Source organism: Sparus aurata, chromosome 14, assembly GCF_900880675.1.
Source record: "Sparus aurata chromosome 14, fSpaAur1.1, whole genome shotgun sequence".
In the NCBI taxonomy this organism is placed as follows: domain Eukaryota; kingdom Metazoa; phylum Chordata; class Actinopteri; order Spariformes; family Sparidae; genus Sparus; species Sparus aurata.
In genome coordinates this window covers 8930724-8956252 of record NC_044200.1, presented here as the reverse complement: position 1 = coordinate 8956252, position 25529 = coordinate 8930724, and the positions used below count along the sequence as shown (strand labels likewise).

The following is a 25529-nucleotide window of genomic DNA, read 5'->3' as shown; positions in this document are numbered from 1 at the left end:
AGTGCCACTGCTGTTGGCTGTATAAATACATGACGACACAATTATGCTTATTAAAGGAACCTGAAAAATGCCTTTCATTTCTTATTAATCTGTCTCAGTGAACCTTAAAAGGCAAATGCAGAATCATAGTTAAACTTTGCAGATTTAATTACAGCATCAGACAGCTCAGAAAAAAAACAGTACACACAATTCTCACAGCACTTGACAGTAGGCAGCCAAGTTAGCAACTAGCTGGCGACAAAGTGGAGCATTTTGCAGCTAAAAAGCCAGATTTTTCACTCAGGAGTTGGTGGAGGCCAAAACACAAGCTACAGCGAGAATAACTATTTGACTTAAAATGCTAAATCAATGCTAATGTTGTTACATAAGTATGTGTGTTTAAAGCTTGTTGCGCTGCCCCCAAGAGGCCAAAAAAGCAAATAACTGAACAAAAAGGTAATTGATGTTGCTTTACATTCAACTTTTTCTATATGAAATTCAGGCCAAACAATACTTTCAGATCATGAGAAACTGGCTTCATTTTTAGTCTTACTTGTTCTTTTATACACATATCAGCATGGAAGCTTCATACACTGATAACGGTGATAAAACACTTTAATTACGTAAGATTCAACCTGATTCTGAACTCTGTGAAAATCCCATAATCACTATGCACACTGTCAGACATTAATCGCCATAGTCAGTACTCCTTTGAGTGGACTGCACGTGCTTCCTCTCTGTCAAATCAGCCACCCAAGAAGTTGGAGATAGATCCATCCTCAAACCACAAGATCCCAAATCGTCCTCATGACCCGAGGACTGAGGCCAACGCTTCACAAACTCGGAAACATCCAATTACTGTTTTTTTCTCCTGTGACACGACTTCCACTACCCGTCGTCCTCCCAGCACAGAGCCGCAGAGCGGGGGTCGTCCTGTCTGTCCCACTTAACTGAAATGGCATGTGGACTGTGCAACAGGGCCCAGTGAGTCAGGGCTGGACGCTGTCCCTCGCTGACCGTTGCTCCCGGCGGTGCTATCTTGTGAAAGTTTCGCCTCTTCCTGTGTCTCTTTAGCGGCTCATCAGTCGGATAAAAGGTATTTCCTCTGAGTCACCGCTCTGTCCTCTTTTGTCAAGCCAGAACCACGCAGGCCTTTAAGACCTCCGGTACACAATGCTGTTGTCTGATCCCCCCCGGCAGCCAGCCGGCCTCAAAACCAGCCATTTACTATAATTGGACTTTTTCAGATGAAATGCACTTTGCTCTGCGTTATGCTTACAGTATGTTGGCCTAGTTTGGCAGCATCATTTCCAGGGGGTCCTGAGTAGTTTTCTTTATTTTTTTTTGTTGTGTAGATCAAATCAAAGCTCCAAGCTGTGAGACAGACACATAACCAGAACATTCTGGACACTCCTTCATCTTGTCCCATTTCTGACTGTAAAGTTAAAGTAGAGCAAGCGGAAATGCATTTAAGTTGCCAACGATTTTATTGATATAGCTACAGTATTCAAACATAACAACCTTTTTGTTTGGCTGAGACATAAGAGAGGGCTTCATTTATCTTATTGTGGTCTTTGAGGACAGCTGCGAGCCAAGACGACACATTGATCCCACACACATATGGTGAGCAGCAGTCCCTACTCAACTGTTCACTCTTAAAGGAAAATTCACACTCATATACTCTTACACACAATAAATCACTATGATACTCTGCTGCATTCCAAGAACTATTTTGTGATGATGTGTTGCACTTCAGTTTGCCTTTATTTTGAAGCCACTTTCCATCGACCTGACGTAAAACTTCGGTTTTGCATCTTTCTACGTTTTCAGGAAAGGCTGGAGACAGAAACCAGAGGACCAGGTTGGACTTGTTGCTTTCTGTTCAGATTAGAGAGAGTATTAACAGACAAGCTGGAAGAAGGTGGCGCGAGTTCAGGTTCATTTATAGCTCTTTCTCATTTTTCATCACCGGCGTGCCTACAGTGGACTCCAAGGACTAAACATGGAGTCACGGAGCAAAATGATGTGATACAGCATCCAAAAGCACATCTCGCAATGAAACACATATTGCTTCACTGGCTTGTGGCCTATCCTCTCCTGTTGTGAATGTACAGATTGCTCCATAATGTGAAGAATTTTCCCCTGTAGGGTAGTTAACTATCTGTGAAAACCAGCAGCTCAAGACAAAAGCCATTTCTCTTCAATATTATGGAATGGGTACTGAGATTTGCAGCTTAAGGTGGTGAGTTTTAGAAGGTATCATTGATACTAGATATGATTCATTGAAAGAAACCTGTCAGCAAAGACTTACAGTAAGCAAAATCTGTTCAATGAAGTGTGCGAATCCTTGGGAAAAACACACAGTTCACGTTTGCAGCTGAGAGTAACATGAGCAGATTGATACCGCACTTGTGTCAGCGTGGTTTTGTTTGGGATGGCGCGTCACTTTCGTTACTCGTCATCAGCTCTGTTGAAAGTGCCTCAGGACAGTTTCAAATCCAGCACACTCATGTCACTTCTTCTGCGGTAGAGCTTAGATCGGGCCCCAAAAATCAAGCCCAACCCGACCGAGCCCACCCGACCTGACACATTGACTGTAATTATGAGCCCGAGCCCGATTTAAACCCAACAATTTTTTAACACGTCAGCTGTTATAACTGACGTTCTCAACTACAATTCTGAGTTGTTTGAACTACAGAAATCTGTTTAGAATTATCTTAATGAATAATGCAACAAGCGCCGCACTTAATGCACTCGACAAAGCCGTCACATTATGTTGTCACTGCCCACTACTTGTTTAAAATGGTTCCATACCTCCGACTTTCCTCCAAACTTGCTCAAAGTTAATTCTCCTGGTTTTCTTTTTTTCTTTACAACTTCAAGCTCCATGTTGCACCTAAGCTACACAATCAGTGATGCCGGTAACATGTTACTTAGTAACTTAGTAACCACTCTAATCTGACCATTTTTTTCAGTAACAAGTAATCTAACGCGTTAATATTTCCAAACCAGTAATCAGATTAAAGTTACTTATTCAAGTCACTGTGCGTTACTATTATTTTTGTCATTTTCCTCAGTAATAATATATATTTTTGCTTTCTTCTTGCGTCTCAGTGATGTCACGTAAGCGACAAGTCACGTTTTCAGCATGAGGACAACTCACATGTAACGCCACACAGCACAAACAACAATGAGAAAGTAAAAGCATAGTTTTGCAAAGAGGTATTGTCTAAAAGGTTTTGGATGGTATTGAATAATCAAGCGCTAGCATTACACTAGCCTCTGGTGAACAATGCTCCAGAAGTCCTGTTCACACGGCCCTCACTCCTAAGAAACCAAAAACAGGTGATTCCTAAATGTGAACTTAATTGTTGCTAATGTTGACACGCCAGCTAAGAACACACTACATGTAAATAAGACAACTTTGGAGTCACAATTCTCCTCGTTTGATAGACTGACAAAAAACTGATCTCTCCTCTGAACACACGGAAACACAACTGATATCAAACCTCCATTACACTCCTGGTCAACAACGAACAAGCTAATGATCAACATAACAAAAAGTTACTGAAGTGGATAATTGTGATGTTACTACTGAAATTCACGTTGTATGTGAATGAAAAGTAATCACACTGCTATACTAGCTTTTGAGGTGTTGGTAGGTGGATTTTGTGACCTTTGGACGGAGCTAGGCTAGCTGTTTCCTTGTTTTCAGTCTTTATGCTAAGCCAAGCTTACTAGCTACTGGCTTTAACAATAAATGCATTTCCTTAATTCAAAAAGCCTTTAAGAGTTTACTTTTATTTAACTTCTGATTCATCGACATTATCCTTTATCAGGACATGGCCTGATTAAAGCTGTTATCTCTGAGATTTTAGGAATGCAGAGCTGTTATATCTCTAGATCTATGAGTGAAGTCACGCAGTATGTAATATTGCACAAGTGAATGCCTCCTTTTCCCAGTTTCCCGATGACTTCTTGTGAATCTGAGCTTTTCTGTTTCCATCACCTTATTTGGGCGTGCAAAATGTGCGTCCACCTGTCACACATGCCAACACAGTGTATAACTAAGGAATGTCACAAATCTGTTGGTTCAGACCTCAGGTTGGAGGCTGAAATAATACCCGACTGGCTCATTATCAATGGTTAACAACAGCAACGCAGCTGACACGTTTCCTCTAATGTGTGCTGGAGCCGTTGGAGTCATCCAACCTGCTCTGGACCCTGCAGATGAGACCGTGATTAAACATGATGTTAAATTTCCACAGATGGTAAATGTCCTGTTTTTTTCCCTTTCTGATGGGCCAAACCAGAAATGTGTTGATGTACCATTACCTGAACGGACCGCTGAACAAACACTTCCCGGGTAATAGTGAAAGTACAAACACATAATGAATAACAAACTCTTGATGCAGCTTCTGAGTCATGGGTGAAAGGTGAGTTGAAACTGTGAAACCATTCACGACAATTCCTGTGTTTTGCTATCGTCTAAATCTATCCCGTTTTGTCTTTAATTGTTTTATCCGCTGAGCAAGGACAAAATAGTCTCATAAGGTCACCGATGCACGGCTACAGTCACCTTTTCCAACTTCTTTTTTTCTTTTTTTTTTAAATGAAAGTTACCTTTAAGACGGATATTTGAGGAACAAGCGCATCGAGGCCACGCTGAGCATGAAATAAAGTCACTATCTGGCCACACAAGGTTCTTTAAACTGAGATAACTGTTAATGAAGGCACATAAAGGGTCAGAGTTCCCCGACCTGATTATTTCTGGCTCGGTTATATAACTGTGTGTAGCGTCAACCCTTAACATAGCTCCCCCAGTCTCCGCCGATAAGCCTCTGCGGCGATAACGCAGCTCCACTCAGGTCCATGAATGCAGGAGAGAGAGAGAGGGGCTTAATTGGCTAATTTGAGTCATCGTGCCCTGCGAGTAACCTGAGTGAAGTCGGAACACAATCGGACTAAATGAGGGCTGTGGGTCGTGCCTGGGCGCAGCCACAGGTTGCACCGACAAGAGAAATCAAAAGACAACCAGAGCCTTGGTTCGCCCTCACAGCTACTGCTTGGAGATAAACTGTCACCTGGATTCCTCCGTGGCTGCTGCAGACTGAAGGAAACTGGCTGCATCCTGTATTCACTACTTTGTTGGTATTACTAATTAAGTGGGCGCCAGTGGGTGGGCGGGATGACTAAGTGAGACACAGGAGAAGTGAGCACGAGGAAAGTGCTTCAACAGAAAAAGAAAAGAAAAGAAAAAGCAAACCATGCACATCTTCTGTATTATCTTGTTTATATTAAGGAGGCTGAGTGTGTTACCAGGTTTGAAAACCTTTTAGAGGTGATGACAGGAAGAGTCAGCTGGCTAATTAGTTGATGATCAGAAAATGAAAGCGCAGATATTTTGATAATCGATCAATTTTTCGAGTCAAGTTCGAGTCTGTCACAACTTTCCACCATTTTATGGGCCAAACAATCAATCAAGAAAATACTGTATTTACTTGGTAATGAAAATGATTGATATATTCAAAACGTTGAGACGTTCGGTAGACTGCATACCTCCGCCAACAGTCACCTTTAACTCCATCAAACCTAATCCGCATCCTCCATGCAAATTTTGTGGAGATCTGTGCAGTAGTTTTTATGTAATCTTTATGACATCTATCTATCTATCTATCTATCTATCTATCTATCTATCTATCTATGGAGAAACTGAAGATCATGTGAACCTGTGTGTGGCTATTTATATATTTATACTGGTTTAATGTCCATTTTAATATAAGTCTGCGTACTGTAAAGTGTATTCTTTATATTGGATAATCACATGTTTTTATGTTAGTTATACTGCAGCATGGGAAACATTACAGTCCAGTAAAGCTTTGTCTTTTTCCTCTCAGCATCTTCCAACTATTCTCACATCTTTCACTCTCCCTGCGTCTGGTGAAGTCCAAGTATGCATAAACATCATACTTTGATATGTCTGTACATCTCTGAAAACATGATGTACCTCGACCAGCTTTTTTTTTTTTTTTTCTTGTCAGTCTGGGAAAATAAGACTAAAGTTCCAGTATGTCATCGCGTCTGTGAGTCCTAATGGCATCACCGGCCGCTGATTGGCCGCCCCTCCCGCGAGCTGCAGAGGTGGAGAGGGGCGTGACCGTCTCTCCGGCGCGCTATATGTACGGCTGTGCGCGCCTCTCCGGGATCAGGGGAGAAACGCTCCAGCGAGGCGAGAAGAGAAGCACCAGCGACGACGAGCCAGAGACAGACAGACAGACAGACACACAGCAGAGACTTGGACATTTACCCCGCAGCCGTTCACTCCAGCGCTACAGCAGCCGGTGCGCGCAGCGGATCCACACGGACTCCATACTACACTTTATTCCATCAGCAGCAGCAGCAGCAGAGAGGAGCGGGGGGAAAAAAAAAAAGTTTGGAGAAATGCAGTCAGTGTACCAGCACCTGATCAGCCTGCTGTTTGTCTTCAGCAGCCTGCACCTTCACCAGCTGACGGAGGGCTGCTCGTGCGCTCTGACGCACCCGCAAGACGCCTTCTGCAACTCCGACATAGGTATGTGCACGGCTCGCATCGACCGATTTACTGCCATAAACGATTGTGTTTTATTTCTTTATTTTCTATTTTATTATCATTATTTCTCTGAGAGCACGTTGGGATAAGAGTAGATACACGAGGGAGAACTGATCTGCAGTCAGTTCACAGCGTGCATTCTTCCAGCAGATACACAAGTTGGAGTTGAGATGTATGGGGTCATTTTTCATCAAATTTCTATGCTTTCAGTCAAGTGTCAACACCAGAACATCACATTAAGGCTCTCTCCACCATGTAACTTCTCAGAGTCAGGTCCTGTTTCCACTGTTAGGCTGAAATATAACAACTTCTGGCTTTGGTTAGTTGATAGACATAAACAGAAGATGCCAAACTCAGGCAGAGATCCACTAACATTTATTTGGTTTTCATCCCAAACTTGATTTTTCCGTTATCATATTCCCTCCATCTACTCAAGAAAGTAATGTGTGTGTGTGTGCGTGCGTGTGTGTGTGTGGTTAACAAACTGACCCACAGTCACTTCTGATGTTTCAAATCCAGCTTGTTTATGTGCACACTCTGGTATTTCCTTGTCAGGCATCCACCTGGCTGTAAGTAAGATATATGTCCGGCCTCTGCTCCACAAACAACTGGACGGAGAAGGGCTTGCATAGCTTGTTTTACCGCCTGGTTATGCTTTCTCTGACTCCCCAGGATAATATGAACTTAGGATCTGACTTAGCCTGGAACGCTGGTCCAACCTGGCCTCTGTTTTTGGATAACACTGGTTAAACGCTCTGGGATTATCTGATCTGGCCCTGCGGGGAGAGAGGGGAGCGTGTTGTTGGGTCGATATGGGGGGGGGGTGAAATGTTTGAGATGGGACAGGAGGGCAGCCGATTTCTTGCGAGGATGATTTTTTTTGGACTGATAACCTGCCACACATGTACGATCACACTCACAAAGGCAGATGCTGAGGGCTTTTTTTTTTAGGGCAGTTGATAATTTTGCTTCAATATTATTTGACCCAAAAACCACCATGAGGCTCTCTGAAACCGTGACACACAATCAAACAATAATCTCTCAGTTTAAACTGAGCACACACACACAGAATTGCAGCCATGTGTATAGACCATGTGTTTACCCTATCGCCTAGCGTCTGCAAACACGTTGAGAGGGAAGTCCTAGTTTCTACAGCAGACGCCCCTACACACACGCACACACGCACACACAGATGTAACTTTTTATGATGTTGAACTTACAACCAGTCGCCAGTAGAGGCTGATAATGACAAATTAGAAATCTCTTAATGATGCTTTAGCATCACAATAAACCAAAACAAACTTTTTTTAACATTTCAAATGCACCAAAATTACATTTTATTGTTTTTTGGGGTTTTTTGTAATTCTTTTATTTTGTCAGTAAAGGGGTAGTTTGAGATTTTAGGAGATATGCATAACTGCTTTAATTGTGAGGGGAAAATGTATGCAACACTCACGTCCATTAGGTACTGCTTAGCTTAGCAAGATGTAAGCTAGGCTAATATAATTTAGCTTTTACACTGGTATTTGTAGAAATGAAATAAAGATGATGTAACATGATAACTCTTGAGCTTTTGAGTGACGGTGAGATAATGTTAACTAGCAAGGCTAGCGGTTTCCCCGTTCCCAGCCTGTATGCTAAGCTAAGCTAACCAGCTGCTAGCTGTAGCTTTAAAGTCAACATACAATGATGAGAGTGGTATCAGTCATCTCATCTAACTCTCAGCGAGAAACAAAAAAGTCATTTTCTCCAAACTAGTCAACTACTCTTTTCAATTATAACCTCATTCTGTCTGAAAATGTGAAAATATAAAAATCCTTTATAGCCAATAATAATAGTTATTTCCCCTATCAATCCTCCCATCAGAGAAAACTGCCTGAACTGATCTCCTGTGGTTCTGAATGATCCCACTGCAACAAGAAACACCTCACATTACACAGGACATAACATGCTGTTAAAATGCAGTTTCATTAGCGGTGTCCTATTAACTCAATGCATCGCTGCACTGCATGGCTTTCCTTTTACAAAAACACTCCTGCAAAACATGAGGCTTCTGCTTGGATTTTCAGCACACAACCAGCATTTTTTTGTAGGCGAAGGTCTCTTCTTATAGTTCCGACGTGGGCGGGAACTCACAATGATGCTTTGGTGAATCCTCTGCAGAGTCTTGTGGGAGAGGAGGTGCAGGTTTGGCCTACTAGCCTGATATTTTAACACACTGGATCCAAAATGGTCAGTCAGTCTCTTGCTCTCGGGTAACCCCTGATCACAAGGTCTGTGGGAGCGTCTTCAGCCAAGTGACCTGGTTGGAGTGAGTGAACATGCAGCTTCAACAAACACTTATGCGATGCCTTTTGCAGTCCTTCAGATAGCTCACGGTGTTGGCACCCGCTGAGATTTGCTGGTGTAGAATGTGGGACTGACTTCAATGGGCGCACTGATCAGTCGTGAGCCCCACAAATCCTGTTTCCAAGGTCCCGGCTTACCTCGAGGTGTGCTTTGAATGCCCACAGTTCCTCTTAAACTTCGGTCCTCTAAGGGAAACCCTCCTGAATCATCGTTTGGATGTAGATCACAAGGGTCAGCGCTAGTAACAGTCATTAATCTGGGTCAAATTTACTTACATGTTCAGTCAAACTTTTACTTTTTCCTGGACTTCCTTTACTGAGATTCGTTCACGATGTGTGTAGGAAGCCTGGATGGTTTGAAGTGATCCAGCCTCTGAATATTTAGTAATTCTTCCAGTTTTGGCTTAAAGTACGGGTTTCATCCCCAGGCTAGTGTCAGAGCAAACATCATGTTCAGCACTACATTGCATCAGTTTAAAAAGGTACAACGTGGATGTGAGCGGAACACATCATCAAATGCCACAGCGTGATCCTCCTGTTCTGGTTCGGTCTTTCATTTATTGCCAATTTCGATGACCTCAAACTAAAACCTTTCTGTTCAAGTTCTGCTTGTGTCACCGAGCCGAGTTGAAACGCTGAGACGTGGAAAACAAAAAACAAAAACAAAAAAAAAGCATGGGGTTGAAATGCTAATGTGGCGAGGGAGAAACCCTGTAATTCTCACCGTCGACATCAAAGGCGACAGGCCTGAATCTTCCCAATTTAAGACCCGTACTTGAGTTCAAAGCGTTTTGCTCTTGTTTTCTTGGCCCTGACCCATAATCACCCACAGGCACTCCACTGGATGAATCACAATTAGGCTAGGTTTGGAAATTGGGTTATTGGAGGCTGTCTTACTTTATTTGACAAGTTTTAAATTGAAATATTGGAGAGCATGAAGTAGCTCCAAGTAGTAGTTTCAAACTGTATTAGTGTCTGGCTTTCCCCTTCATTTTGATGGTGGTATCACTTTCTTGGCAGCCTTTTGAGTACTTGCTGATAAAGTGTCAGGTTTGGGGTTTGCATTCAGAGACCTACAAGTGGGAAGTGTCTTTGGACGAGACAGCCTGTCAGGTTCCCCTGCTAACATACCTGGGCACCAGGCGATGACCTGGCTGCTTTCTTGTGCAGAGACCTAGTTGGCTGCTATTAGGCAGCCGGGTTAAAGCAGCCTATTCACAAGGGGAAATGAGCAGCGCTTGTTTTTCCAAAGCCCTCCGAGAGCAAGATTAGAGGCCCGGTGGTAAACTTTGACCCTGAGATTTAATATCGCTTCGCAACGACGGGTTCCCAAGCGCTCTGGGTGACAGGAGAAAACCTTTACATGCTTGCGCCATGAACCAGGTCAGTTGCTGAGGATTAGCATCGTGTGTGTGCTCAGTTTAGGACCGGGCCATTGAGAGAAACGGATCCCATCCTGCTGCGGGTATTTTGTTGCGCACAGAGGAGGTCTGTCAAACAAGTGCAGCGTAGCAGGTTTAAAAGTGATACACAGCCTTGGGCTTTGTGACAGCTCTCTCCTGGTACCACTACATCCTCCTCCTTCTACCAATGAATTATGTAGCATTTAGTTAAATCACTACTCCCTCTGTCAGTCATCCCAACCCACCCCCCCATCCTGCAGGTCAACAGGTGACGGATGATAACCTGAGCGAAGCCAGGAGTCCTGCTTTGAGAGGCATTATATAAGCTTGGATCAGATATCCACAGTTTTCCCAAAAGTGAGTTAAAATACGATGAGATGTCAGAGGTCCTGGATTCCGTACAAGCTTGGGATGTTCATCCACTGAGCCGGGCATATCAAATCTCCAGTGCGTCCCTCCCTTCTCTGTTGACCACACAGTCCATCAAGGGCTTGGTGTTTTTAAAACAGGAGGCCAGCACAGGGGGCAATGGGCATCAGCCCAGCACACACTACACGTGACGATACATGGGCCATTGCACCACAAATCAATGGTTCAATCAGCTTCAGCTATAAATCAGCTATACTTTAAAGGCAGCATAGAGTTATTCCACCCCTATCGACCTTGTAATACAATTTCCCTTTAGCTATGGTGGCAGGTTACTGCGGAAAATAGTAAAGTCACACTATTCAATCCAAGAGGAGATCAAACTACAAACAGAAATGTAATTTAATGTTGACATTTGACCAACAGTTATGTAATCATTGGACCAAAAGGTCTGAAAGAGAACGTGAGAGGCAGCCTATGAGAGAGGCACACGGCAAGCAAGTCAATGACAAAGATAAAGAGGGAGATATGAAAAGTAGGCTCCAACAATAACACAGATAACTCCAGGCTGGCTGACAAGTGTAGGTTGTGTCTCTCTTTTCAAGTAGTGTGTAGCCCAAGTGACATTATTATTACATTTGCTGAGAATGTTTTTGTTGCACGTTGCATGAATTAGACCAAGTGTAAGGTAAATGAGGTCAATTTGAAGAATCTGTGAAATTATTATCGCTGGACTTAAAACCATCCCTGTTGTGACATGAACAGACCACCGTAGGCAGTGATTTAAAACTCCGTCCCTGCTTCGCATGCTGTCTGAGCATTTTGCCAACCAGTGAGTGGACGTTCCAGGCTTTCTGCTCCAGCGTGTCAGTTTCAGTGTTTATTTTTGAGCGTGGTAGTGTGTCGTCCTGAGAATTCCTCTTCCTCCCACTCACCTCCATAAACTTGGACCACTTTCTGCATACTCAAACCAGCGTCACTCGCCCTGCGCCTTGCTTTCTTTTCTCTCCCTCACGCACTCGCACACATAAATGAGTAACCTTATTCTTGTCATGCCTGCAGTTTGCCACATTGTACGTAGGCTGAAATAAATGTTTAACTAGATTACATGCTCACCTTAAGATTGAGCATTTGCATTCGTGCTTGTGTAATCCCCTGCTTTAGGCGAGAGATACTGAACGAAAAAATGGATTCTACTTCTTGTTTCTCTGTCAGACCCTGGTTACCTCTCCTATCACGAAAAGCCTCCCACTCTTGAAAATGTGTGTCAGATCCTCTGCAGAAGATGAATACTTGTGCGTCACAGCGCTTGCCCTGTAATTCCTCATGTTTAGCAAAGTAAGAAGGACAGAAACGCTGGTTATTCAACCAAACTATATTAACTACAGGGTTATTAACTTTCTAAAATAAAGCCTTGTACCAACTGGAGTGGGTTGTACAGTATGAGGCGCCCACTATGGAGGTTGACAGCATGTCAGAACTGAAAACTGTGCACAATGGCTGCAGTTGCATTGTGTTTACCAACGCAAACAGTATTCAAGTTTAAATTTTAGGATCTTTAGGAATCATGACGACAAATGCGGTTACAACTATAAGCACTTGAACTGCCCGATGTCCTGCTGTAATCACCATATTAACCTAGTCGTGCAAATTAATGTACAAATTTAAACTATTTAGATAATCTATTTTATCATTTCAGTCGTTTGTCAAGCGAGAAAGATCAGTCATTTGGTGGTTCCAGGCTCTTAAATGTAAGGATTAGGATTACAATCTTTGTCATCAATGATGGCACATGAAGAATCTTAAGGTTTGAGACTGTTGGGTGGACAAAAGCAGCAATTGAAACAAGCGTTTTTGACTGACATTTTAAAGACAAAAAACGGTTAGTCAATTAATCTAGAAAATGATCGCTGGATTAAGCATTTAGACGTACAGTACGTACATAAAAACAGGCATTCACAAGGTGGAGTAGAAGAGAAAGGTGGAGAGAAACAAGACTTTTATCTACACAGTTCCTCCATGGATTCTGTGAGATCACCTTTATGAAACTGGGTTAGATAAACACTCGTAACACAGCCTTTTTGACGCGAGAAGGCGGCCCTGTGTTTGTACATAAATATAACTGCCAAAATGTAGAGGAGGTCAAGGGGTCACTGCAGGGGAATGACACAAATCCTCTGTCTCCGCAGCAGCTGAGGCCCTCCACACATTCCTCTGGGCGATGGCACCATCACCGGCCAATTAGTGGCTGCCGTCTAACAAGAGGGGTCCTATCTGGATGTACTTCAGTGAAATCAGCTGACCTGTGGCCCCTTCAAACGCGAACATTTGTCTCTCCTGGGGGTTGGTTTTGAGGTCAGGCCGGAGTAGGAAACTAGGTTTTGGGGTGACACTTAAAATAACAGCAGCAGTGTATTTAACAGAGGCAAAAGTATCCTCGTGTATCCGCACATTCCTCTGTAATTGTGCCCCGGTTCCTCTGTAATCGCAGCGGCATACGTCTGTCAAACATCGTTTGGGTACATTTAGCAGAGGCCCATCAGGCAATGGCGCTCTTTAGTTCATATCAGAAAGAGTTGACAGATTAATGGATCAAATGCTCTGCAGCAAGTTGTCGTGAAAGGTCAAACGGCGGAAGGCAGGCAGGGGGTTTGCACATTAATACCAAAAGGTCTGAAGTTACATTAATTTGACTCGGTTGTGTGATTTATTGTGACACAATGATGGCAGAGTGTGTCCTCACATGCACTTTAAAAGATTTTTTTTCCATTTTGCAGCTCTGTGGTGCTGCATGTTTTGGGAATGTGAAAATTCAGTCATTATATAATCACCCTCCTGCTGATGGAAAGTCAGATAAAACTTTGTAGCCGATAAAACGTTTCTGGAGCTTCGCAGCAAAACGGAACAGCAGCATTCTCGTAAACGACTCAAGTAGATAGGGGGGCTGGTTCTCCCATAGCATGGCTCCATACAGCTTGTCCAGCATAGTCCAAGTCACCAGTAGCCCACTTCAGACGAGGTGTGCTCTTAAAGCTTTTAGTCAAGATTTTGGCTTTAAAAAGGGTGTAAATCGAAAACTTACAAATCAGTTTTGGATTTACATTTTGTTTTCATTAGTATTTTTTACATTTTAAATTCCCCCTCTACTTCAGTTGTTTTGGAGAATACTGCAACATTGTTTTCCTCTGAAGCTCAAGACATTTTGTGGAGTACGCAACTTCAGCCAATAGGATTATGGGCCAAGTTTGTCTCTCAACAACTATTGGATTTATTTTAATAACAGTTTGAACAGATACTTGTGGTGCCCTGAGGATGAACCCTCCGGACTTTGTTGATGCCTAGTGCCACCATGAGGTTGACAATTTTGTTTTTCAGCAGAACATATCAACACCTACTCCATAGGTCAATAATGTTTTATACAGACATTCGTGGTCTCCAGAGGATTAATGTTTCTGATTTTGATCTCCTGACTTTTCATCAAGCATTTTCAGCTCAAAATGTGTCCTTTGCCCAATACTTAGCCTCAGCTTTACTTTGTGTGCAATGTAACTTAGCTAATGTTTGCATGCTAAACTAAGACAATGAACATGTTAAACATTGCTTACTAAACATCAGAATATTCGTATTCTCAATATATGCATGTTAGCAAGCTAAGGTTAGCATTACCGCAAAGCACCTAAGCACAGCCTGTAAAAGAACCAGCCGTGTTCCTTTAATTTGGTCTTACTGGCTCAAAATAAGTTTGTTTTAGGGTTATTCAAATAAACGCTTGGTTCAAGTTGGGGTCCTCATGTCCAAAATAAATGTGCGGTCACCACTTTTGGGTGGCCGTGCTGTAACTGCTTCCTGTTTGAGTTTTATTTTTATGTCCATTTCCATTTGCCTGGAAGTGGCACAGCTAAAGCAATACAGGCCGAATAGAAGATGCCACATGCCTAATTTGCTTCTCTATCCGAAAAAGAATGAAAGGCTTCTCGTTTTTTTCCTTTTCTGGGGAATGTGCGCCCCAAAAGAATGTGTCAAGGAAATTCCACCGGGAGAAGATAACAAACATAGCCAGTGTTAGTTGTGTCTGCGGCCGGTCGGCTGTGGGCAGCAGGTGAACTTCACAGACGATTGACTGCTTATGCAGGGCCCGCAGCTCTGGATAAACTCTATTCATCGGCTTATGTTATCGCTCATTTCTACGCCCCCGCCCCGTTTGCCTTCCACAATAAGCCCCCTTACTCCGACATGAGTGAAAGCAAACAAATCAAGGTCGCCGCTGAGCGTTTTCACCTCTCAGACGTTTACGTGAGGGTCTTGCACACAGATTAGATCTTTTTCAAGCCCTGATCCCAATATAGAAGGAAACCTGTTTCAACAGAGGAGAGTCACTACGCTGTTTCCCCTCACAGGACTCTCTTCTGGTGTTTTTAAACCAGCAAAAAAATAATTAGAGTCAGGTTTTCCTGCAAAGTTCCATTTCAGATACAACACCAGCAGTGAGAATGAAGCCTTGATATATGGACGAGGCCTCTTTCCCTCTAATTCCTGTATCAAACTCAGAAGTCCCAGTAGTGTTTTTTCCCATTGGCCTCCCTTGGCACACAGCAGCAATGCAGAAAATCGGATAAACGGATTAACTGTGGTGCCAACCTCGTCCCGAAATGGTATTTCTAATGGGTTTGCTAATGCCTCCTACCGGCCGGGGCAGTGTGTTATTTTAATGGATTGGAGTGGAAGGCTCAAAGTTATATATGTTAGAGGAATGTGACAGTCTCCTCTGATCATTCACCAGTCTGTCTCCTCTCTTCACAGTGATTCGAGCTAAAGTGGTCGGCAAGAAGCTCCTGAGAGATGGCCCGTTTGGAACGATGCGCTACACTGTCAAGCAAATGAAGGTGAGAGCGTTGATCCTCTGCTGACGAGCTGCTGAGCAAGACACTGAATCTCTCTCAACTTTAAAGGAATAGTAGATACATTGGCAAACTGAGCTGAGTATGAAGCGCTAGTGCAAGTACAGTTAGCCTGGCTTAACATACAACAAACAGGATGCAACTTAACTGTTTTTTGACTTGGACACAACACAGCTAGCTGTTTGCCCCTGCGTTTAGTTTTTATGGTGGGCTAAGCTAAGCTAACACTACTGGCTCTAGCTTCATATTCAGCTTACACGGCTTAGTTTAACAGCAGACTGGAAGTGCTGGGAAACAGCTAGCCTATCAACACCTCTAAAGCTAGTCATTTGCAATTGGCACACTATCTCATAAACAACACACTGTGTCCTCAGCACATTTCTGTGCATGGATTAAACAATCAGGTGCATTTTGTTCATCTTTGGACAGAGCCAGGCTAGCCATTTCCCCCTGCTTCTTTAGCTTAGCTAATTGTCCCATGGCTGTTGGTTGGGACAAGGAGGTAAGGTAATGCATTTCACATAATGTTGAACTATTCCTTTCACTGTAATGTTGGTAAGGAACGATGAAGCACATGCATCATATTCACAGCCAATTAGCCATTTGGGATGCCATGTTCTTTTATGCTGGGCTCTGTTAAGGATCAAGACAGATAAATGGGATGTCTGTTTTTCATTAATCAAACCTGTTCAAGAAACACACTATCATTATTATTGTAGGACTAAATGTGTTTGTCTATTGGATGTCAGCTAAAACAGCATAATGCTTAACTAAGACTATTTTAAATAATTGGCTTTGGTGTCAATGTCCTTATCTGACTTTAACATTATGATCATTTATTTTTAATTTTGCCCCTCACATGTATTTAATAGGTTATGTTGTGGGCCTGCTCAGTGCTCAATGAAACCATGTGACTAACTCTTCTTCTCTTTATATAACCCATTCTTATTGTCACCACAGGGCCATTGCAGTAAGAGTGTTATCACCATGAAATAAGAACAGACCTATTATTCTACCATTTAAGAATGCTCTTTGATCTCGCATTTAAAAGCGCTGGCACATAAAATGTCATCCGCTAGATGTGGCAGGAACCCCTTCAGTTACAAGGCTGTCTCTCCGCCCCCTCAGCTGCTGTGTGATAGCTGAAAAGCAGTTTGGGATACTTAGCCTGAAAGCCTGTTCTTCACTTCCTCTGTATTCTTACATAACCCTGCATATTTCTGACAGATGCTGACATCGGCCTGCTGCTCAGACAGGAGCCAGGCCGGAGGATTAGCGAGCTTACAGGCATTACAGCTCAACCAAACTCCTCACTCAGAGTGTAAACATTTCAACAGAGTCATGCGCTGCATCAGTACAATCCCAGTTTGTACAAAAGCATTAAGTGGCCTCTTGATACTGAAGCACACCAATCATCACTGTAAGGATTATCCTCAGGAATTAGATGTGACCTTTGCACCTCTTGGGTTATTTATTTGTATTACAGTCTGCTGGTTTATACTGCAAACAGTGGTTTTCCTTGTGGGCTATAATAGTGTACAATTCTCTCCAAGTTTCAACAAATCCTATGAGACAAATGCCTTTGGCTTTTTCCAAACCTCCACAGTTTCGGGCTTAAGTAACAGTTTGTTCTGCTTTTTCTGGGAGCGACACGTATAAACAGGGATTTCCTGTTGTTCCCAGACAAATAAATTACACTGAAAAAGATCCCAACAGTTCTCAGGGCAAACACTGACTGTTAGCTCCGCATACCTGAGCTGAATAGAAGGAGCTGGGTTCCAGGGTTTAGCAGTGACCTTGCCAAAACGGCATCAAAGTCGAGGCACATTACACAACGTAATTATGTTATCTATGATTGAGTTAAGGGCACAGCCTAATACTCCCTCTCCCGTGAGGCATTCTTTAAGGAATGTCATCTGATAAAGCTGGCGTGGGGTTTTCATTCCAGATTTATTTCTGGGTGGAGGTGGAGTCAGGGGTGTAGTGCCAGTGTGAGGGGTGCACAATATTGTACATTTTAAATTCTGGTTTTTAACTTGCAATTGAACAAATTCATGTCTTGCAGATGTACAAAGGATTCGAGAAAGTCCAGCACGTGCAGCACATCTACACAGATGCCTCAGAGAGTTTGTGCGGCGTTAAGTTCGACATCAACAAGTACCAGTACCTGATCACAGGTAAGCTCACTGTCTGACTATGGTCAGTATGCAGCTGGATTTTTATTGAAGGGGACAGTCCAATAAGTTTTTTTCCTGTTGAGGTCTATTTACTAGTCTCAAAAAGTACTACTTGGCTATCAAAACAAAAAAGATCTAGCGGTGAGATTACAGACCAACTGAACACCCCTCGCCTCACTCTCAACTACTTGCCAAAAAAAACAAACAAATGTGGCCCTCACTAGAGCCTGTTTTTGGTTTGTCTCATCATGGCTACAGTAGACATAGTGGACTTGAAAAATGTTTAGTTTAAGGTGCTTTTACACTAATGAAAACATAATTATGAAAATGATATTTGGAGGGTGTTACTAAAAATGTTTGTTGCATTGCGATAGGGTGGAATCCAATGTTTTTGGTGCTTGAACCATATGAGGGAGTAAAGTCAGATTAAAAACAGCATGCTCGAAATCAAAGCAGCAGATGCTAAGATATTCTGTTTGCAAAAAAATGTTCCAGTATTTCAGATCTTTCTTTCAGTTCTCATTGAACTTATTTGCCAAGTTTGTGACACGGCGCAAACCTCCAAACTGAATCCGTCTCAGCCGGAGAGATGCTGAAAACATTTCAGTCGTGTTACTGCTGCCAATAAACACTCGCTCCTTCTCTCAGGCCTCCTCAGAGTTTTGCTAGCGGCGGTGCGAGTTTGTTTGGCCCAACGAACTCCCTCAGCCCTCTCCTCTCCAAGGACTTCTTCATTTGTCCTGTGACACAAACTTTCCCCCTATTTATAACCTGTCATTTGCCACTGTGCAAGCAGGCAAAGCAGGGTCACTTTTTTTCTCTCTTTTTACATTCTTGCACTCATTTCCCTCATATTCTCAGGCCAGAAACAGCAGAAGGCCGTCTTCTCCCCCTCGCAACTTGTAATTAACAGCTAGCAGGAAGCGACTGGCGTTTTCCAGCAGAAGCCTTTTATGACTTCCTATTTCCAAACAGAGGTGCAGTTTACTTTGGACCCTGCTGTGCTTGGCGTAAATAGCTAAGTCCCGACCTGTAAATACTGTAACTACACCCCACAGTGCAAGTGAATGAGCCGGCGTTGCTAGGCAGCGATGGCTATGTTTACCCATCCTGGGCGCGAGTGACATCACCGACGTCTTTCGCTTCTCTCAAGGCGTCTATAATAAGTCGTGCATATGATGAAGACTTTGTTACGCGCAATTTAAAAGGCACCAGGGCATGTGAGACGAGCTGCTCGGCTCTCCTTTGATCGAGCCCCGAGTGCTCCGGCCCTGATTAGTATTTTAGGAGCATGTCACACACTCAACACTATGTAATAAGCCCGAGAGTGACTCCAGTAATCCCAGTGCAGGGATGCGGGGAGAGCGGGAGGCTCAGGGGAGTTGAAGAAGCACATATTTGTGAGCTGTCAAGTTCCAGCGTGGTGACAACACGGCAAAGGAGACAGATGGTGACAAATCATGATGTTCCCGAGCGCTCGCAGGCCGCCGCGGTGCACCTGTCTCAGGAGTCCTTAAGCCGCAAACGGTCCGGCGCTAAAAATAGATGTCTGCTGACCTTTGGATATTCAGAAATAGGGGTGCTGGTTTAATATGCGATTACTGTATGAGATTGTCTTACCATACATAAACAAGTTGGATTGCTTGAGCGGTTTGTTTGTGTTATCCTAAGTTACGCAGGGGGGGAATTTAGAAATTAGACGTAAAGCATTCGCTGCCTCATGGCTCCAGAACAAAACAATTTCCCCAAAGTGAACTACTGCATGATGCCAACTTTGATTAAGTGACCGCCAATCAGATTTAAAGTTACTAGCTTCGTTGCACCTGGTCCAGACTGGTAATATCATGACAACTTTTGGAAAGATCACCATGAAATTTTGCACATATGTTTACGCGTTCCCAAATGATGAATACTAATAATGTCGGTGATCCCCTGACATTACCTCTAGCGCCAAGAGCAGACTGAGATTTAAGGTTCTGAGTGGCATTTCTTGACTATTTGATAGATGGTCTGCACTTTTCCTCATTTCCCCTTTAATTTCCCCCTTAGGATAATTTAGAATAACTTTGGTGATCCCTTAACTTTTCTTTCAGACCAACATAACATTCCCATCAGCCTCAACTGCGCTGTGTGTTTAGCACTATTTGGCAAACGTCAGCATGCCAACACGTTAAGATAACATGGTGAACATGGTAAACATTTCACCTGCTAAACATGTGCGCGTTGGCATCGTCATTAGCATTTAGCAAACTGCAAAAACGGTATCATAGCTGCACCTTTCAAAACAGCACCCGTCAATCAGTTGTTCCACATCTTTCTCCACTTGCGTCTGCAAATGAGAGTTCTATCCACAACACCTGATAAGCTGGACTCAGGTGTTGAATAAAAGTGGAATCGCACACTTCCACAAAATAAAGGAAATTGAGGTAAAGATTCAACTGGTGACTCAAAGCGTTAACCAGTCCCCTCCATTCATTCCTTCCTCAGGTCGAGTGTATGACGACAAGGTCTACACGGGGCTGTGCAACTTCAACGAGCGGTGGGAGCGCCTCTCATTGGCCCAGAAGAAAGGCATCAACCATCGCTACCAGCTGGGCTGCAACTGCAGGGTGAGTGGAAACCAGCAACCTCTGCCTGGCAAGAACAAGGAAGATGAGGGGAGAGGAGGAGGGAGGAGGAGGAGGATCAAGAGAAGAAGGAGCTAGATCTTACAGCTCCTTTATTTCACTTACTATAATATAACTGCAACCGGTTGACTGCTTTTGTAAAGTCTAGAGTGCTTATTAATGATTATAGGAGGAAAGAGGTGCCTTTGTAGGCTATGTGAAAGGTCAGACCAATTCAGGCTCATTAATGCTACTGTTCAACAGAGCAAAAATAATTTACTTAAAGTGACCTTCATGGTTACATAGCTCTTGTACAGCACTGTTGATAGAGAGCCTGAATTATAAGCTTCGGTCCCACTATTACACAGCATGGATGTTCAGCACGGACAGAAATAGAGAGAAAACAAGTTTTACGACCACTATTGGGAGTTATTTAATAACAGTCTTGGAATCAGTTCATCTCCTCATTCCCAGTTTTATGTGACTCAAACATGTAGCCTGCTGCTGTGCAGCTGTTGACCCGCCTCGTAAACGTCCTACTGTACAGCAGTGTCCTGGACATCTGCTTACACCATCGGCCCCTATCAGTATAAGTGGATTAGCAGAGAGACGTATTTGTTCCCAGTGCGGGCCAGCGTTGTAAACTGTGCTCAGTGCGTACATGGCAGCAGCCCAGAGGCATCCGGAGAAGGCCATCGATCAGCTGAGACTCCTGGCTAAGAGTCCGTAAGCACAGGCAGGCGTAAACATCGTCGCACTTTTTAAACTTACTTACGCCGTCCTCCACATTTCTCCCCAAATGATGATTTACTGCACTGGAAAGCAGGAAGCGTGGCGTACCGGGTGGAAAATTATTCCCCACACATCATTAAAACCACTCAAACCAGGAAGTTATGTCGAACATCTCTGAACCGTGGAGGACAAACTCTCCAGGCTTGACTAACAAAAACACCCAAAATGGGGAACACGCCCTCTAACTCGCTGATTGAATTTGCCGGCTCATTCAGATTCAGATAAGTGCGGCTGATGACTGAGTTTCGCTGTCACTTGACACCGCTTTTCCGTTCATCACCTCGGAGCAGTTGTGCGAATCTTCCTGTCAATTCACGCTGTATATTCATCTGTGAAGCTGCTTTATTGTGCGAGCACCTGGAGGTGTGACGCACGGAGGAGGCTCAATGAAATCCAACTGAATCATTAGGGAACTACAAAAACATCACCGCTTCAGGAAGATGGCTGACGTTGATTTAGCATCCCACAGCACAAAGCGTACGAATGCCAGGGTACGCTTATTGGTTTCGCACTTTCGTTATCTTCTCAAAAGCTGCCTTTACACACCTCAACTATGCATCTGCTGCAGTAAGTGACTGCGAGCAAAAGCTGAAAGGCTGTAGAGCACAGACGAGATGTTCTGGATGCTTCACAAACCGCATGTTCACCCCTTTATATTTCAACCAAATCGTACACTGACTTCCTGTCTTTTGATTATCCATGCTTATTTCTCTTGTAGAATTGTGAACATTTTCAGATGTTAATGGCTCATTAAGCTGACTCTACTTTGGCCTTTGCACAGACTTCTAGACTGTAGACTCACTGTTGTTGAAGTTTCATGCTGCTGCTGATCACGGTTAGCTTCCTTAAGAAAACATAATACGCTGGTAAGAAACATTAAAAGAATGTCTTTTATTTTGGGAAAAATATTTATATTATATTTTATATTTACATATTTGCTTTCTTGTCATAGTTCAGGTGAAGATACTGATACAACTCTCATGCTAAGGTTGAAGCTAGAGGCAGAGGATATTAGCTTTAGCTTAAACACTGTAAGCTAGGCAAATGGCTAGCTTGGCTCGATTCAAAGTTTAAAAAAGCCAACTACCAGAAGACATAACATGCTCATCCACCAAAATTAAACTTGTAAAGTTTAAAGGTACTTTAAACGATTTTGGAACCCTGTTAACTGTAAAGACCCTGTTTCCCCTTGTTTCCAATATGATACTCTGGCTCGAGCTTCATATTTGTCATGCAGGCATGAGAGTGGTGTCAGTCTTCTTATTGAACTCTTGCTAAGAAAACATCAAAGTTTACCTTGCCATTGACTGAACTACTATTTACCTGAAAAACACAGTGAGTCTACACTAGTTGCTAGTATGCAGTTATGTTTCTTGCTTCATGGCTACATCTTTAGTTTCGCTTCTGTCTCTGTAGATTAAGCCCTGCCACTACCTGCCCTGCTTCGTGACCTCAAAGAATGAGTGCCTATGGACGGACATGCTGTCCCACTTCGGCTATCCCGGCTACCAGTCCCGGCACTACGCCTGCATCCAGCAGAAGGAGGGGTACTGCAGCTGGTACCGGGGCATGACCGCACGCGACAAAACCACCATCAACACCACCGACCCCTGAACTCCCCCCCCCCAGAGCAACCCTGCCTGAAATCCCCTGCCGCCTCCTCGACTCCGTCCCATCCCGATCACTTCTAGAGTATTACAGGACTCTTAAAGCTCACCGGCCTGGGTGACAGCTGCCTCTTTAAATGGGCAACAAACAAAAAAGAGAAAATATCAAATCCATTACAGTGCCTGTTTCGTAGCACTTCTGATAGAAAACAATACCTTTTTTTGTTTTGCAGATCGCCCTGTTGAACTGTATTACCATTTCCCCATACCGCAAAATCAAACAGTCCTTGCAACCAGCTGTCTCTCCAGGGTTCAGTCCGGTTAAAAAGGTGACAAAGACTGACCAACAAGAAATGTAAAACCTCGATCATCACATTTTTTTGTGTTCCTCAAAATTGAAGAACTATTCCCCAAGAAGTATCAATAATTGTCATTGGCATTAATTAGCGATACAGAGCAGAGCTAAGAATCTTTCCAACCATACAGATTGAGAGCCAGTGTGAGGTATGCTCTCTGAAAGTTGTACCTGTCATTTCGGCTCCGGGAAAAAAAAAACGTTTAGAAAATGGTATTGTTTTACAGTGAAGTATACATCGATTATGTTCAGTTCTGACTGTAACATGTGTCTTTATGGATGGTAGTATCTCTGCTTACCGGAACGTTTGCAATGTAACTCATTTTGCAGTTATATCACAAACAAAAATGCCCTTTCTGTTGAGCACCGACGAGTATCAGATACGCTGAAAAAAAAAAAAAGAAACGAAAAAAAAAGAAGTGTGTTACAGTGCCAACGCAGGGAAGAGCTCACTTCTTGCAGAGATGGTGATATTTTATTTTTTGCTGTATATAACATAAGCTAAAGAAATGAACTATCAACTCAGCTGAAACCTCTGTAATACATTTATTTATATGTTTATTGGATTACTCTGTAACCATGTGGTATATCTGCAAAAAAAAAAGAAGAAAAAAAGAAGAAAAAAATACAAAAACAGGTCAGAACTACATTGTGACAACCATCACAGCCTGTGCAACCGTCCAGAATGAAGGACCAGCGTCTCCAATGGAATGGTACTTTGTTGTTAGCGTGATCCTAGTCCCTCTCCCCCCCGACTGGTACTCTCCACCAATCCAATGAAAGTCAAGTATAAGCAGAGGTTTCAGAAAATGAGATATTTTGTAAGTGTATATTCAATCTTTTTGTATTTAACTATTTCAAATGGACATTATATATATAAAGTAACATATTGTCACTAAATCGGTTCTTCTCCACCTGTTCCCTTCACCTGTTTTTTTTTCTTATATTCTTCCCAGTGCTGTACCTTCAGTCCATTCCAGTTACAGACACAGATTTGCCTCATAGGGAGTAACGGCCCCTTCATCACTAACATTACACGCAGGCAGCACTTCAGAGTTGTTTGACATTTTTTGTAGAATATCCTCATTTGCTTTCTTGCGCGCCGCTTTTGTCACGGACGCTAAATGAGAAGCGACAGCCTGCATCAGAACACACAGTGGTTTAACCAATCAGTGTCCTTTGAGGTTTATTTAATTGAAAGAAGAGCATAGAACGCTACTGAAGGCTTTTCTCTGTAGAAACTAAGTTTTCTTCTTGAGTCTGACATCAGTAAGGGTCAACAATTCTCCTACTGCTGATCTGATTTGGCCCATGATAAAGGTTGATGGACAGATGGTTCGTCCAATCACCTGCCAAGTAATTTTTTATTTTTTTTTTGAAAGTGAGTGCCCTTTTCCAAACAGTTTCTAGCGGCTGCTTTCCAGATGGTTCGGTGTAACAAACCATCTGGCGCGTCGAGTTAAATGTAACCATCTTGCGACTGTAGCTTCATATTAAAACGGGCAGGCGTGAGAGCGGTCGAGAAAACTTCTTGTCTAAATATCAGCAAGAAAGCAAATCAGCTCACTGGACAAAATGTCAAACAGTATCTTTAAATCCATTCATCTCCATTCCAAAGTGCTGTTTTCCGTGAGCTTCCTTCGCGTGTAAACAGCACTTAGACACTAGAACTTTCCGCTACAGTCTGATCATATCAGAGGAGGAAGACAGCGATGGCTTGAATCTGATACTCGGTAAAATGGCAATATTGGCCTGAAAAGCTGATCTAAATTACGATTAAATTATCTGGTTCAAGTGATGTTCATCTACCCTTTAATTCTGCAACACAAGTAATTCCAACAAAACATCTCTTGATCCACCTTTATTAACTAAAGTTTGGCTTTTTTTAAGTGAACTTCTGAATAGTCATCAGCCTCCTCTTGATAACGATTCTTTGGCTTCAGTATGCAACACAGAGAGTCACGACTAGGTGTACTTTTCATGTAAGACGTTGCAAGAAAAGTTAATAACTAGCGACCTTTGAGGGAAAACACGTTGTGTAGAGCAAACAAATCCACGTCGGTGTACAAAACATCATCCTTTCTTGTATTTATATGTGATGACGAGGCTCTTTATCCGGCCGTGGCGTTTCTGTGTCACTATTTCTGTGGTTTCATGTTTGTGTAAATATTCTGCTTAACACAGAAACACTTGGTCAAATCTGATCCTTAAAAAAAGAAAGAAAAAAAACCCAATCAAGGAAGCTGTGTACAGTCTGTGTGTAAAAACACTGATTCCTGAAGTGTGTGTGTGTGGGGGGGGGGGATGTTTCCTTGTAGGGGTTATAGAAATGTTTGACTTAATTTCTGTGTTTTATATTTTTATAATAAAGATTTAATGAAAAACTGGCCACAAGAAGTCTGTGATTAT

General features: G+C 42.9%; 2 protein-coding genes across 3 annotated transcripts in view; one reads left to right on the top strand and one right to left on the bottom strand.

The window, feature by feature from the left end:
• Window positions 1-25529, bottom strand: part of syn3 (synapsin III) — a 123624-nt gene that overhangs the window by 40327 nt on the left and 57768 nt on the right. The gene's annotated exons all lie outside the window — the stretch shown is intronic.
• Window positions 6058-25508, top strand: LOC115595100 (metalloproteinase inhibitor 3). Its single transcript, XM_030439205.1, has 5 exons — window positions 6058-6550; window positions 15486-15568; window positions 17649-17760; window positions 20248-20369; window positions 22575-25508. Exons 1-5 carry the CDS (start codon window positions 6073-6075, stop codon window positions 22770-22772), a joined length of 993 nt encoding a protein of 330 aa, XP_030295065.1. The 5' UTR covers window positions 6058-6072; the 3' UTR covers window positions 22773-25508.

Bases quoted from the DNA above. Each gene is read 5' to 3' on its own strand.
- LOC115595100 (XM_030439205.1), top strand. From the start codon at position 6,073: ATGGCATCACCGGCCGCTGATTGGCCGCCCCTCCCGCGAGCTGCAGAG. The intron at 6,551-15,485 runs GTATGTGCACGG...CTCTCTTCACAG, and splicing joins CTTCTGCAACTCCGACATAG to TGATTCGAGCTAAAGTGGTC. The intron at 20,370-22,574 runs GTGAGTGGAAAC...CTGTCTCTGTAG, and splicing joins AGCTGGGCTGCAACTGCAGG to ATTAAGCCCTGCCACTACCT.